This window comes from Eschrichtius robustus, chromosome 1 (assembly GCF_028021215.1).
Source record: "Eschrichtius robustus isolate mEscRob2 chromosome 1, mEscRob2.pri, whole genome shotgun sequence".
Classification (NCBI taxonomy): Eukaryota; Metazoa; Chordata; class Mammalia; order Artiodactyla; family Eschrichtiidae; genus Eschrichtius; species Eschrichtius robustus.
Genome location: NC_090824.1, coordinates 96,420,849 through 96,435,954, shown reverse-complemented (window position 1 = coordinate 96,435,954; position 15,106 = coordinate 96,420,849). Strand labels below are relative to the sequence as shown.

Sequence of the window (15,106 nt, the reverse complement as noted above, 5' to 3'; positions counted from 1 at the left end):
TGGCTACCTAAATCTCCCAGCACCATCTATTGACAAGTCCATTACTTCACCTATTTGAGATAACCACCTTTATCACATGTGAAATTTCCATATATATTGAAATTTGTTTCTAGATTTTCTGTTTTGTTCCATTGGTTTTTAAACTAATCTATCAACTTAGGGAGAATGGATTGCCTTATGATATGGCATCTTTCTAGAAAAAAAAAGTCTTCCTATTTTTTCTTTTTTCTTTAATTTTTTGGCCATGCCATGCGGCCTGCAGGATCTTAGTTCCCTGACCAGGGATTGAACCCAGGCCCCTTGCATTGGAAGCGAGGAGTCTTAACCACTGGACCACCAGGGAAGTCCCCTGTCTTCTTATTTTTGAGTTACCTTTTTGTGTTCTTCAGAAGTATTGTATAATTTTCTGAAAATAAATTTGTACATATCCCTCATTTGTCAATTCCTAGTATTTTTTCTTTTTTGTTATGTAAGTGGAATATAAACACCTGAATCTTTAGATACTGATTTTGTGCTAGTCATTTAAGAATCTTAGTATGTAGTTGTAGCTGTAGTTTCTGCTTTGTTCTGTATGCCCACTTTCTAGCAACAAAACTCTTTTTTCTTAGAAGAATTTTTTTAAAAAGGGGGGGTTATTAGTTCATTCCAGGAGGTAATTGAAATACTTGCATATTTGGTCCTCATGAACTTTGTTGGGACCATTAGTTTGGGGGTTTTAACTTAATCCTGGAACTTTATGTCTCCAAGTACAAGAATCAAGTTGCATTTATTTTTTTAAAAAATTGTTTTTATGTTTGTAACAACATTAATGCATATATACTAAGTCTGGTTTACAACAGGGCTTACATTTTGATACAATTGTAATGCTGTTTGGAGGGCAGGTTTACATTTATTTGTTTGTGATAGTGACTGTACAAAGAAATGAAGAGTTGTACTTAAGAATTATTCTCTTGCTTCTGTTCATCCCAATATTGGGGCTTGATTATTAGTTTTCATTTCAGTGTTAATAATTTATGTGAATTCAGTTGTTTCTTTAGTACCTAGACATTGTAAATTGCACTTGTTTTAGCATCCTTGTATGAGCTGCTTTTCATGAGCCAATTTAAAAAATATTTTATTATGAAAATTTTTAAACAGACCTTAACGTTTAAGTAATTTTATAGAGACCATTCATATAGCTACTAGCTTGATGCTATCGAAGATTTTACAGAAATTTGCTTCATCACATATGTATTCCTCTGTCTATCTCTCTATCCATGTTCATGAGTTTATTTTAAAATGAGGTAAATATTTAAAACCAAGGAACTGTTGGGTACCTGGCAAATTATCAAGTTTCCTAACAGATGCTTATAGGTTATAGGAAGTAGCCCCATTGTGCATATTCTAAGGAAGATTACATTTACTATATGACTATCCTCTGGCCTATAGTTCTGCCATACAGCCTACTTCCCAAGAGAGTATTAAAATTGTTTCTTAAAAAAAAAAAAAAAAAAAAAATCTGTTTCTTACCAGCAAGCCTTTTTAGACCAGTTGCTTAGCATGGGAATTGCTAGGTGCTTCTAGGTCTTTGTGTGCATATTTTTGATTTAATAATCCAAAGCCTAAGCACCTTCAGTCCAGGTCTGCTTCAAGTTCTGTATATGGTTAGAATTCTTGGGTAACTGGTAAAGAAGATCATACTTTTCACATCTTCTCTAGGTGTCCTGGTTCAGAGGCATTTCATCTAAGTTGCATTAGGTACTTAAGAGAGGGAACTTGATTGTCTTAAGATTCTTAAAGTGCTTAATGTGTTTTTTTCTTGCTTTTATGACAGTTGAACATTTTGCAAATGGGTCAATAGGATAATAATAGTTTATGTGATTGACAGTTTTATTCTTTTAAATCTGTTTTCTTATAAACAAGATTTAAAATTTTTAATGTTTCCTAGGAACTAAAAAACAATAAAACTACAGATATTAAAAGACCTACGATAGCTTTATAGAAAGGTAATACTCAGTTTCTCCCAATGGTAATAACATCTTGCAAACCTGTAGTGCAGTATCACAACGCTGATACTGACATCAATATAGTCGATTCAAAACAGATCCATTACTGCAAGGATCCCTCATGTTGCCCTTTTATAGCCAAACTTCCTTCCCTTCCCCACCAGCCTCTCCTTAACCCCTAGAATCCACTAATCTGTTCCCCCTTTTTATGGTTTTGTCATTTCAAGAATGTTGTATAAATGAACTCATACAGTCTTTTTAGGATTGGCTTTTTTCACTTGCATCGTTTTTTGGAGATTCATACAGATTATTGGGTATATCAGTAGTTTGTTCCTTTTCGTGACTGACTGCTGTTTTATAGGATGCATATATACCACAGTGAGTTTACTCTCCCAATGAAGGACATCTGGGTTGTTTCCAGTTTTTGGAATTACAAATAAAGTTGATATAAACGTTCATGCACAAGCGAAAAAAGTAACATGCACTAATTATCACATTTTTGTATTTTCATTATAATGACCTTATTTGTCAAAAGTTGTAACCTTTTGTAATAAGTTATGCACTTTATGAAAATTCATTGTGCTGTATACTTTGGGGTGCATTTCTGTATGTTATACTTCAATAAAACATTTTACTTAAAAGTAATATATTCTCCCCCCTCTGGGGTTTATTTAGGTTGGATTCAGATGCCGAGGACATAGTACTTCCTCAGAAAGAAGACAGAATTTGCAAAAGAGACAAGATAATAAGCAGTTAAACCCCAGTCAGTGTCATAGAGGCGACCCAAATTCCGAGTCTTTATATTTTGAGGTATTTTTTCAAACTGTGTATTGTTATAGCAAATGTTGCCATTAAGAAATAAATTTTTCTTACATTATGATAAGTACTTTTTATGTCTTAACATGTGACTGCAAGTAGATTGTAAGTTACTTAGATGTATTTGTCTTGTCATTTTTGTCTTGGTTATATATAGTTAGTCTAACATTAACTTTATTAATGTTTATTTTTATAAGTTTTTGTCATGAGTATTCATTTTGAGGTAACATATGGAGGTAGAACTTAATTTTATGTGGACTTCACCTAGTTTGAAACTTTCTCCCTAACTTTCATTATCTTTGTTGAATCTATTTGTTAAGTTTTTCAAATTTGAATAGTTCAATCTAGTTAATTTGTGCTGCTAGCCAGGGGAGTCTTGAAGAAGGAAGATAAAAGGCTATTTTACTTTTTCTAATAGGCAGACAGTTTATATTCTAATTGCAATGTTTCTATTATTTATTCATCTAACTGGTGCTCATTGGAGGGCTGTTGTATGTTTAAAGTTAGGTGCTCTGCATGATACATTAAGGTGAATAAGCACACTACCCTTAGGGAGGTTGCTGTGTAATAGAGGAATGTAGACATGTACACACCTGATACTTCTCGGGTGTGGTTGAAGTTGAAAGGAGAAATAAGTACCTCTGGGTTTGAGGCAGGATAGGGATAACATTTGGAATAGGTTTTAAAGAATGAGTAGAATTTGATTGTGTCAAGATGGTGAACAACATCCCAGGTAACTCATTTTTGTTATGTAGTTTCTATAAAATGAGTTAATAGATGGAGTTTAAATATGCTTGAGGCCAGAGGCTTCAGATGAATAATATGTTAGATAAGCTTAGTAATTGACCTAAAGGACTTGAGGGTACAGCTCAAGTAGTGTATCAAGAACAGTACATGTGGCAGATTTTTTATTTGCACTTAATCATATGATTGGTTCCATACTTATATTTAGTTAAAAATAATAGATATAAATTTCGGTGTAAAGGAGGATATTGGTTAAGAAATTACTTTGAATAGGGAATTTATTTTTATTTTTTAACTTTTAATTTTATTGACTGGTGTATGTAGTAATGGGACAGGGAATATATTAATGAAATTCATATTAAGCCATTTGTTTAAAATCTTTTCAAAATTATGTGAAATGTGATAAAATCCTTTTTGAATTTCTTTTTATTTACTTACCCACCTTAGGATAGAATTATTAATAAAAATGGAATAGTAGATGCAGAAATCCAAAGGATGGACACGTGTGGATGTATCCCCATCCTTGAATAATTAAATTAGCTATGTTTTAGCATGTGAGAAATGAGATTTCCTTTTTAAGACTGACTTTAAATAGTTTAATATTGAGTTAAAAAATTACTTCCCTATCATTTCATTACTCTTAAGCATTATAAATGTTGTTCTTAAGAGTTTATTGCTTTGAGCTCTGTTTTTACTTAAAATGTGGAACTATTTCAGGATGAAGATGGATTTCGAGAACTAAATGAGAATGGAAGTGCTAAAGATGAGAATATTCAACAGAAACTTTCTTCAAAAGTAGTAAGTGACTCTTTTAAAAAAGATAAGCAAAATATTTGAACATCTTTGGAGCTATGGCAATGTTGAAAAGAAATATTACAGCTAAGTATAAAGACTTGTAGGGCAGCATGGTATAGAAGAAGCACTGTATTTAGTACTGATCTTCAGTATTTCTTTTCAGCATAGCCAGAACAGAGACACTGTCCTTTGAAATCCATAGTTCCATTACAGACAAGGAAATACCATTAATTAAATGACATCATAAAACATATAGTCCATGCTAAAATTTCCCCAGTTGTTGCAAAACTTTACCTTGGAGTTATTTTGTTTTCAGTCCAGGATCCAGACAATTATCACCTATTGCATTTTGCTGTTTTGTCTCTATTATTTTCCAGTCTCCCAGTCTAGAATGATCCCACCATCTCACTCTGCTCTTTATGTAATTGAATCTTTTGAAGAGTCTAGTCCAGTTATACTGTAGAACATCTCACATTCTAGATTGTCTTTCCTTACGATTAGACTTTTATGGAATCACTAACAAATGTTTTTCTCTGGTTATCACAGTTGGATGATTTACCTGAGAACTCACCAATCAATATAGTTCAGACACCAATTCCCATTACAACCTCAGTTCCTAAACGTGCAAAAAGTCAAAAGAAGAAAGCTTTAGCAGCAGCCCTTGCCACAGCTCAAGAATATTCAGAAATAAGTATGGAGCAAAAAAAACTACAGGTATGTATTCATTTTTATGAACAAATATGATAGTTTATTTGGTAGGTTTTGGGGGATGGATGGAAGAGTGACAAATATAATTATCTTAAATTGTCACATTTTCATACTAAAATGAAAAATAAATGTTTTCATGTTTACTTTGCAGGAAGCTTTATCAAAGGCAGCTGGGAAAAAGAATAAAACACCTGTGCAACTAGATTTGGGGGACATGTTAGCAGCTCTGGAAAAACAACAACAAGCCATGAAAGCGCGGCAAATTACTAATACCAGACCTCTGTCATATACAGGTGATATCATTAATCCTAGCAATTTGCTATTTGGCTTTGGTAATGTATTTTGGAAATTGTTAATCTAAATTATATATACCTACAAAAATCCAGAGTCTGATTACTCAGCAGCTTCTCTCCTGCAACCCTAGTAGCCCTCGTCAAACTACAGTGTAGTAGCCTCCTAACTATTACCTACCTTTTATTCCCCCTAACCCCCAGTCTATCTTAAAAGGAGCACTCTTTTTCAAATATAAGTTCAAAATCCTCTAGTAGCTCGTCATCTCACTTGGAGCAAAGCCAGGGTCCTAAGTCATATCTTAGCTGATCCTGTTACCTTTTTGCCCTCATCAGCATTCTCCTCTGGCACTCACTGCTCTAGCCACGTTAGAACAGCCCCCTTGCTGTTCCACAGACACATCCAACATGCTCCAAGCTCAGTGTCCTTGTGCTTGCTCTTTCCTTTACCTGGAACTCTTTTCCCTCAGGCATCAGTATAGTTTGTCCCATCAGGTCCTCCAGGTCTCTGTTCAAATGTCGGTTGGTATATGTTATGAACCAACCAAATTTTTCTCTTCTTCAAAGGTATCAATAAGAATCACAAGTAATTTGGCTCTATAACTGTTAAATTATCCAATTTAAAACCAAATGGGAAACATAGGCGTTTTAATCAAATTTTGTGTGTATGTGTGAGAGAGAGAGAGAGAGAAAGGGAGACAGGGAGGGACAGAGAGGGAGAGAAGTGGGGGGAGGGAGGGCGAGGAGGGGAGGGAGAGAGAAAATGAGCTGGCTTTCTGCTGAAACAGTAATTTATATTTTAACAAACCTCGTCAAGAGTTAGAGCTCAGCACCTTTGACATGCTCCCTCATTTCTTTTCATAGTCTTTGTTTTTAGAGGATGAGGAATAAGATAAAGGAAAGGGAAAGGCACCAACAAAAAGCACTGATGTTGAGAGGAAGAATGGAATTTTCTCTTTCCTCTGCTCCTATGTAAAGGGTCTACTGTTTTTAAACAAAAATATAAGTAACAGTTTATAACTTTAATCATGTGTGCAAAATGTTTAAACCTATAGCTAGTTACCATCCGGTATGAACGTTAGCTTTGATTAACTGTTAGTAAAAATAATATTGAGTGCATACTAAGCTTTAGAGTTGCATGCTGTTGAGATGAGGAAAGTGGCAGTAACATCTCACTAAGAGTAGAGGACTCTAGGGAGTGGAACTGAGAGTTAGCAGTGTTCCAGAGGCAGTGTGGTCTAGTGGCTGCACGCAGGGGCTTTGGAGTTGCACTGCGTCTTGAATCCTGTTCTTCCATGTTTTTCCTTGGCGAGTTATTTAATCTTCCTGTGCTTCAGTTTCCTTACATTAAAATGGAGATAATACAGTACCTGCTTCTGGATTGTTTTGAGGATTGAATGAGATGATACATGTAAAATGCTTAGAAGAGCGTCTGGGTTACATTCACGCAATAAAGGTTAGCCAGTTATTTTGGGAAAGAGATTGTTAGCCTGTGATAACTTCAAGTGGCTTATTATTACAACTTTGATTTGTTTAGCACATTAATGTATACAGATGTAAGTATCTACGTGCAAAGTGTGGTGTCAAGAACTGTGGAATTACAGATATGATTAAGATATACCTGTGGTCAAGGAGTTTATAATCTAGTCTGAGAGAAAGACGTGCCCACATAACTAATAAAAAGCAGTGCCTTAGGAAAGATACCAGCAAAGTTTTATGAACTTATAGAAGAAAGAGTGATTTATGTCAACAGGGATGTATGTTACAAATGCCTTCATATATGATAGCATTTGGACTGGGCTTTAAAGGGGGAGTAAGATTCTTGACAGATAGAAGTGAGATTAACCTCTAATCTATCACCAATGTTTAAATTGGGAAGTGTTGATTACAAAGAAATCAGCTTTCTTGGGAAGTCCAAAAGAGGGACGGGACTATGGCAGAGATGTAAAAGGATTTTAAGGAATTAATAGGGTTTTTTAATTGATGGAATGTGGAAACAGGTCAAAGATGACTCCAAACTCTCTGTCTTGGAGGACTGTGGTGGGGGTTAGGTATATGATGATACCAAACAGGTTAAGGATCACGGAAGAAGAATTTTCTCGGGAAGAACAGACTCTGGCCCTGTTGTATTTGAAATGCTAGTTAGGGAGATCCTGGTGGTTCCTATTTAACGCAGAGTTAGGTATGTGCAGTTCAGGTTACAGGTCAGTGAATTTCAAATAGAGATGATTGTTGTAGCTGTGGAAATATATAAGATTGTCAGGGGAAAGAAAAATTAGGAAAAAGATGTTCAGGGATAAAGCCTTGTAGAATGCTCAGAGTTAAAAGACAGAAGGAAGAAGAACCAGAAAAACAGGTTTGAGAAAGAGTGAGAAAAATAGAACGTAATGTCACAAAAGGTGAGGATAGAATTTTGAGGAAGAGGATGTGGTCTTTGGTAACAAATGCTGAAAAAAACTAGAATAGAGCAAAGAATCAGAGTTAGATTTGGCAGTTGCAAGGTTTTATGTGATCTTGGCAATAGCAGTTTCAAGAGAGTGGGTAGGGCAGAGGCCAGATTATAATGATTTGGGAAGTAATGAGGAAGGAAAGGGGAATGATGGTTTCTTAGAAGCCCATCAAGGGAGAGGTTTTGTTAGTTTGCCTGTTTTTTCTTCCTTCTATATAGAGGAGATTTTGAACTTCTTTTGGGGAGTTAGGGAAAAGAGTCAGGGGTCAAGTCAAGGAGGAACTTGAAAGATGCAAGGGGAAAGTAATAGAGCAAAATCCTTGAGGAATTAATCCTGAGATGGGATTATGAGAAGAGGTGGTTGGTAAGCCTTCGGTGGGAGTAAGGATGCCTGCTGCCTCCTCTCAGGTGGCTTAGAAGTTTATATTGGAAAGCATCTTCTCAAGGAAGTAGCAGGAAAGCTTTTCTGCTAGAGTGAGAGAGAATTGAGATTAGAGGCTAGGTCTGCTGAAGGATGGGTGGTATCCACGGGAGAATGAGGGTAACGATCAATCAGGCATAAAAGAATTGCTGAATAGTACTGAGAGTGCAGCTGAGAGGGGAGTATCATTCTTTAATGACAGGCTGAAATGAGGAGAGGAGTGATAGACTACTTATCTTATGTAAGGGTCAGTTTTAGATTCATTAGGAATAAGGAGAGGTGCAGGGTTTTGAAATTCTAGAGGTAGAATGGTTCTTTGGAGCTGTATCTGAGGGACACTGCACGGCCATATACTGCTCCTGCTATATGACGTCTGTTTTCCACAAGAAGAGGATGTTGTTGTTCTTATAGGTTTATTATTAGAAATGTTGAAAATATGTGGAGTTGGCCATAGTAGTAAAACTAATGTTCTTGTTTGTTTTTAGTTGTCACTGCAGCTTCTTTTCACACTAAAGACTCTACTAACAGAAAACCCTTAACCAAAGGTCAGCCCTGTTTGACATCCTTTAATTCTTTGGACATTACTTCCTCTAAAGCAAAAAAAGGAAAAGAAAAGGAAATTGCAAAACTTAAACGGCCCACAGCACTTAAAAAGGTAAACCAAAACCTGGGGATATTTATTTTACAGTATAAAAAAGGGTTTAAATCGTTTTGCAAAAGTAGTTGTGGCGTTTTGGCCAACAGATTATTGTGAAAAGTTCTTAGACATGCCTCTTTATGATGACTAGTTAATTTAAGGTTGGGGATCTCAGCATCATGACTATTTTTCTGTGTTGACCAAGGCCCTGGGGAATCAGTTCTATCAGTTTAAAAAAAAACGTTAAACATTTAGGTATCCAAAAACTTTAGACCCTAGGTATCAGAAGCCTGGGATTCTAGTACTAACTTCAGTACTTATTGTGTAGTTTTAGCAAACCTTTCTTATCCTCATCTTCTTTATCTATAAGTTGGGTATAATATCTGCTCTGTTTAACTCAGTATTGTTATTAGGAGGAGCGAATGAGATGATCTATGACCAAATAAATCTAACGTAACTATGTGACCTGGTTTCCAAAGGTTTTATTTTATCCATTTTGGGGGAAACCCTAGTTTGTCTACTAGGATTTAAAGACTGAAGCAGATGTGGTTTGATAGCTGTAGTATTATATTGCCGTCCTTTATTTTGGATATAGTACTTCCTTCAACTACAGTGCCTAAAATGACATTTACCTTTTTGCCAGTCAGTTTCTACATAGCCAACCAAAATCCTTACGTCCATTTTTTAAGTGAACACTACTATTCCTATGTAATAGTGACCATTTTAATCATTCAGTACATACTTAAAGAGTAATTAGTAATTAAAGACTGGTAATGACTTTTAGGTTATTTTGAAAGAAAGAGAGGAAAAGAAGGGCCGTTTAACTGTGGACCACAATCTTTTGGGATCTGAGGAACCAATAGAAATGCACTTAGATTTTATTGATGATTTGCCGCAGGAGATTGTTTCCCAAGAAGGTAAGATCACCTCTTTCCCCCTTCTTCTCATAAAATGGTCCGAAGTATTTTAATTAGTAGGTAACAACACATCACTAGTTATTCTCCTAAATATGCTCCATATTTTATCTAAATTTTTTAATTTTTGAGAGTGGTTTCTTTTGAAGATGCTTCTGTAGGGAGATATTTAAAAGGCGGGGAGGCAGGTGTTACATAGTAGGTCTATGGCATTTTTGAAGCTTAACTCCTGAATTTGTTGTAAACCCTCATAATTATGATCTTACCAGTGCATCCTCTGTAACTGTCACAGTTCCTTTCATCTTGCCTTCTTTTATATCTAGAACACAATTGACTTTCTTTGCAGGACTACAGTTGACCCTTGAACAAGGCAGGTTTGAACTGCACAGGTCCACTTGTACACAGATATTTTTCAATAGTAAATACTGCAGTGCTACTCAGGCATGGTTGGTTGAATCCACAGATGGTGGAGGAACTGCGATACAGAGGGCGGACTATAAATTATATGAGGTTTAAATCCCCATGTTGTACGAGGGTCACCTGTATATTTTATTGAATTGCTTTTGTTGATTTTCTTCCTTGCTTTTGTGGAATAATTGCAAAGCTTGTTGTAGTGCAGAGGCCAGTTGGTCAGTAAGATTCAGTCCCATACAGTGGGTGCCAGCACATGATTCCAGTTGGGACCTCAGCAAAACTGCAGATGCCTTCTAAAATTTATACTACTGTGGAAGGAAGATTTTAAGAGAAACCTGACTAGGTCCCTATTTCTACTGGTATTTATTCTTCAACTTTTGGCAAAACATTTAAATCTGATTTACACATAGATTTAGTAGCGGTGTTCCCCCTTTACTCTCAATTAAGTATCATTGCCTTTGTATTTAGGTGTATCTGTTTATGTATTCCTTCAACAAGTGTGTGTTCAACATCCATCATACGTACTTTAGTAAGTGGGGTACGGATGGGAAGGTCAGGAAATGTCATAAAGATACATAGTGGACTGGCCCTGTTACAAAAAGCTTACAATCCAGTAGAGAGATAAGATATATGTGTAACTTTGCAAATTAATGGACTGGACAAATGCTAACTCCTTTCCTGAGTTTTAGAGCCGTTCAGAAAAGAAGCAGTGACTAAAGGTGGCAGTTGAGTCAAGAGGTGGCATCTGCAAACGTGGCTGCCTGAGCACAGGAGCAAAGACCAAATGAAAGAGAAGCTGGGGTGTGGAGAGAATGAGTGAGGTAGAATTCATCGTTGCCAGCAGCAATGGGAATTTTTAGACAGTTAAAAAATTTATTTCTAAGAAATAGGTGGAAAAATAGAGATGAAGGAGATGGGTAATGTGATCTGGAAAGAGTGCAGAAGCGGATACGTCTTTTGTTCTTCAATTTAGATCCCCTGGGAATACATGTTTTAGATAACTTGGCCTTCTTGCAACTCTTCTGTGGAGACTTGTAGGCTATGCTTGATGTTTTTCAGAGTATATTTTAAGACATAATAGGAAAATTTGATTTTTGTAGTATATGAGAAATGTTTGTGATACGAACAATGCCCAACTTGGTAGCTTCTGGAGAATTTGGAAGTGATAACAAAAGATAACTGCCATTCTAAATTATGTTGATTAGTATAGAGCTTTTCAGCATTCAAAATTTCTAAATTATTTTCCCTCACCCCACGTCTCCACAGATGCTGGACTGAGCATGCCCAGCGATGCATCCCTCTCTCCAGCAAGTCAGAACTCTCCGTACTGTATGACACCTGTGTCACAAGGCTCTCCGGCTAGTTCTGGGATAGGCAGTCCAATGGCATCTTCGACAATAACCAAAATCCACAGCAAAAGATTTAGAGAGTAAGTTTTAGTCTCATTATTGAGGTTGAATAGTTTAAGTATCTTGACTGTAGTTCTGAATATAATATTGTCATTTTTTTCTTGGTGGGTTGAACAGACAGAATACCAAAGATCTTTAAGTTCTTTCAGATTTTGTGTAACAACGGGTTTTATTTTTTTATTTTTATTTTTTTTAAAGAGAGCGGTTGCTTGAGGATAAACAGCTAGTTTTTTTTTTTTTAATTAATTAATTAATTAATTAATTAATGGCTGTGTTGGGTCTTCGTTTCTGTGCAAGGGCTCTATCCAGTTGCGGCAAGCGGGGGCCACTCTTCATCGCGGTGCGCGGGCCTCTCACTATCGCGGCCTCTCTTGTTGCGGAGCACAGGCTCCAGACGCGCAGGCTCAGTAATTGTGGCTCACGGGCCCAGCTGTTCCGCGGCATGTGGGATCCTCCCAGACCAGGGCTCGAACCCGTGTCCGCTGCATTGGCAGGCAGACTCTCAACCACTGCGCCACCAGGAAAGCCCCGGGTTTTATTATATGGAAAGTATTTGCCTTCCGTCAGCTGTCAGTGTTCATGTAAAAGTGATTTGACAGTAAATACATTCTTTTTATATCAGCTAGTGTTTACACCCATGAAATTTGGCCTCTTACAGCTTATGTATTATATAAAATGTCATACTGTGACATTTTTCCTCTCCAAATGCTTTTGCTTTTTTGTTTATATTATGGGCCCTTCAAAAAAAAACCTCTCTAACCAATTAATAACAAGTTTCTAAGATCCTACTACATGTAGTGAACCTGTTACATAAACCTATTTTTTTTTTTAAAGCTTATTTATTTATTTATTTATTTATTTATTTTATTTTTGGCTGTGTTGGGTCTTCATTTCTGTGTGAGGGCTTTCTCTAGTTGTGGCGAGTGGGGGCCACTCTTCATCGCGGTGCGCGGGCCTCTCACCGTCGCGGCCTCTCTTGTTGCGGAGCACAAGCTCCAGATGCGCAGGCTCAGTAATTGTGGCTCACGGGCCCAGTTGCTCCGCGGCATGTGGGATCTTCCCAGACCAGGGCTCGAACCCGTGTTGCCTGCATTGGCAGGCAGATTCTCAACCACTGCGCCACCAGGGAAGCCCAAACCTATTTGTTTTTAAGCATATATTTCTAAGTTTGAAAATGCCCCTCTGTGAATAACCTTGAACTGACAGTTATTGCTGTGAAGGATTTTAGAATGTAAACATTTGTGTAGATGAATTAATTTTACCTTTGAAATTAAGTTTACCTATGAAAGAATCCCAGGGTGAAAGTAAAATACGTGTGAATCCAAACCACATTGGTTTGTTCTGTTCCTTTACATTATTATTTTTGAGCAAATACTTAACGCCTAGGTTTGGGAAGTTAATTAAGTATCACAGATGTGTGACAAAGGAAATACTTGGAGAATAAAATCTTACATATGTGTGAAATAAACAGCTTGGAAGAAAAGCAGAGTGAAGAAAATTGCATTTTTGATGTTTTATTCTTCAATTGCATTCTTTAATTTTGTATACTGTATGATAACCTTTCCTCAGTCTGTCCAGTTATATCTTCTGTTCTGAAGTAATGTCATACTTGCATTTATTTAAACACTTTTCACATAAACATTAAAAAAATTTCCAGAGCAGAACATTTCTTTTCACTAAAGAAAGGCAGGCCTAGATTTTCCCACCATATAATTTATCAGTAATTTAGAAGTGGTAATTTGCTGGCCCAGCATTCCTAGATCAGAAATTTTACCAATTATCCTTGTTAAGTACCTGCTTATGGTACAGATAGATTATAGATGAAAGCTAGCAAAGTGGAATATATAAGGAGTTTACTTAAACTAGAATGACTTTCTTATCCTTGAAATTAAGTACTATAGTGGCCTCACACTGCTTGCTTTCTGTTTTTTGCGTTATAGCCACATATGATCTCACAAAGAGCCTCATTCAGTTCCTTTGCCTGATACAAAGCCACGTGACTTTTACCTCAAGACCTCTTTGGTTTTGGCTTCAATTTAATTACTGAATTCATCCTCTGTAACCATAGATTTTCAGAGGTAGAGGGACCATTGAGGCTGTCATCCATAACTCTTTATTTATTTATTTATTTTTTTAAAATATACTTATTTATTTATTTATTTATTATTTATTTTTGGTTGCGTTGGGTCTTCATTTCTGTGCGAGGGCTTTCTCTAGTTGTGGCAAGCGGGGGCCACTCTTCATCGCTGTGCGCGGGCCTCTCACTATCGCGGCCTCTCCTGCCGCGGAGCACAGGCTCCAGACGCGCAGGCTCAGCAGCTGTGGCTCACGGGCCCAGCCGCTCCGCGGCATGTGGGGTCCCCCCAGACCAGGGCCCGAACCCGCGTCCCCTGCATTGGCAGGCAGATTCTCAACCACTGCGCCACCAGGGAAGCCCCTATAACTCTTTATTTTTATGGTTGAGGAAGCCAGTGCCGGAGATTGTGATTTATCCAAGCATGGAGGATGAATGGTTGGTATTAGGGCATTCGGTTAGCTTTTATGAAATTAATTTGTTTCTTATTAGAAGCATCTTTAGCATTCATTGAAATGAAATAACTTTATACATTATCTCCTTACCAAAAACATTATACCTGTTTATCTAATAGCAGGCTAACATTTGATGTATATCCTTAGGAATTTAACAATTGGGTGTTTGATTAGTACTTCCCCAAGGTTAATCTATCCTTTACATAAAAGCCGATCTGTTGTAATTCAGGAAAACTCTTCTGTTTTCCTAATTGAAGGATTTAGGAGATTTTTAAAGACTTGATTTTTTAATGAAAACCTGTTACTGGATGTATTTTTTTCCTAAAATAATTTTATAATTACCTACTTTTGGTTTCCTTTACAGGTACTGTAATCAGGTTCTTTGTAAAGAGATTGATGAATGTGTGACTCTTCTTCTTCAAGAGCTTGTCAGCTTCCAGGAACGCATCTACCAAAAGGATCCTGTAAGAGCAAAAGCAAGGAGACGGCTGGTCATGGGTCTAAGAGAGGTTACGAAACATATGAAGTTAAACAAGATCAAATGTGTTATAATTTCTCCAAATTGTGAAAAAATCCAGTCCAAAGGTATGAACATTTTACTTTTGAAGTGTTTTGATATTTATGTAGTATAATTGTAGAATATGCAGTGAATTTTAAAGTGGAAGCCATATGTCTTCTTTAGCAGAGTTTAGGTATAAAACATAATACTGAACATGAGGAAAGAAAATGAAATGTTTCAGCACCTGAGGCAGAGTAATACAATTGAGATCAGATTGTAAAGAAAATCCCCATTTATGAACACTAGTGAAGGATTTAGTTGGGGCCAACCAAGTGTCCCCTGTGTTGTGATCAGAGTGGGAACTACTAAGCGGGCATTTCTTTACCTCTGCAAATATATTCTACTTTATTTATTTATTTTTAATATCTTTATTGGAGTATAATTGCTTTACAATGATTTGTTAGTTTCTGCTTTATAACAAAGTGAATCAGTTATA

At 36.6% G+C, this 15,106-nt stretch overlaps 1 protein-coding gene across 1 annotated transcript in view; it reads left to right on the top strand.

Moving 5' to 3' along the window:
• Window positions 1–15,106, top strand: part of SECISBP2L (SECIS binding protein 2 like) — a 62,539-nt gene that overhangs the window by 20,251 nt on the left and 27,182 nt on the right. Inside the window, exons 8-15 of the mRNA XM_068551212.1 lie at window positions 2,661–2,795; window positions 4,263–4,343; window positions 4,887–5,054; window positions 5,200–5,341; window positions 8,694–8,863; window positions 9,630–9,762; window positions 11,440–11,602; window positions 14,476–14,696. Coding sequence (XP_068407313.1) covers window positions 2,661–2,795; window positions 4,263–4,343; window positions 4,887–5,054; window positions 5,200–5,341; window positions 8,694–8,863; window positions 9,630–9,762; window positions 11,440–11,602; window positions 14,476–14,696 — 1,213 coding nt within the window. The remainder of the gene's footprint in view (window positions 1–2,660; window positions 2,796–4,262; window positions 4,344–4,886; window positions 5,055–5,199; window positions 5,342–8,693; window positions 8,864–9,629; window positions 9,763–11,439; window positions 11,603–14,475; window positions 14,697–15,106) is intronic.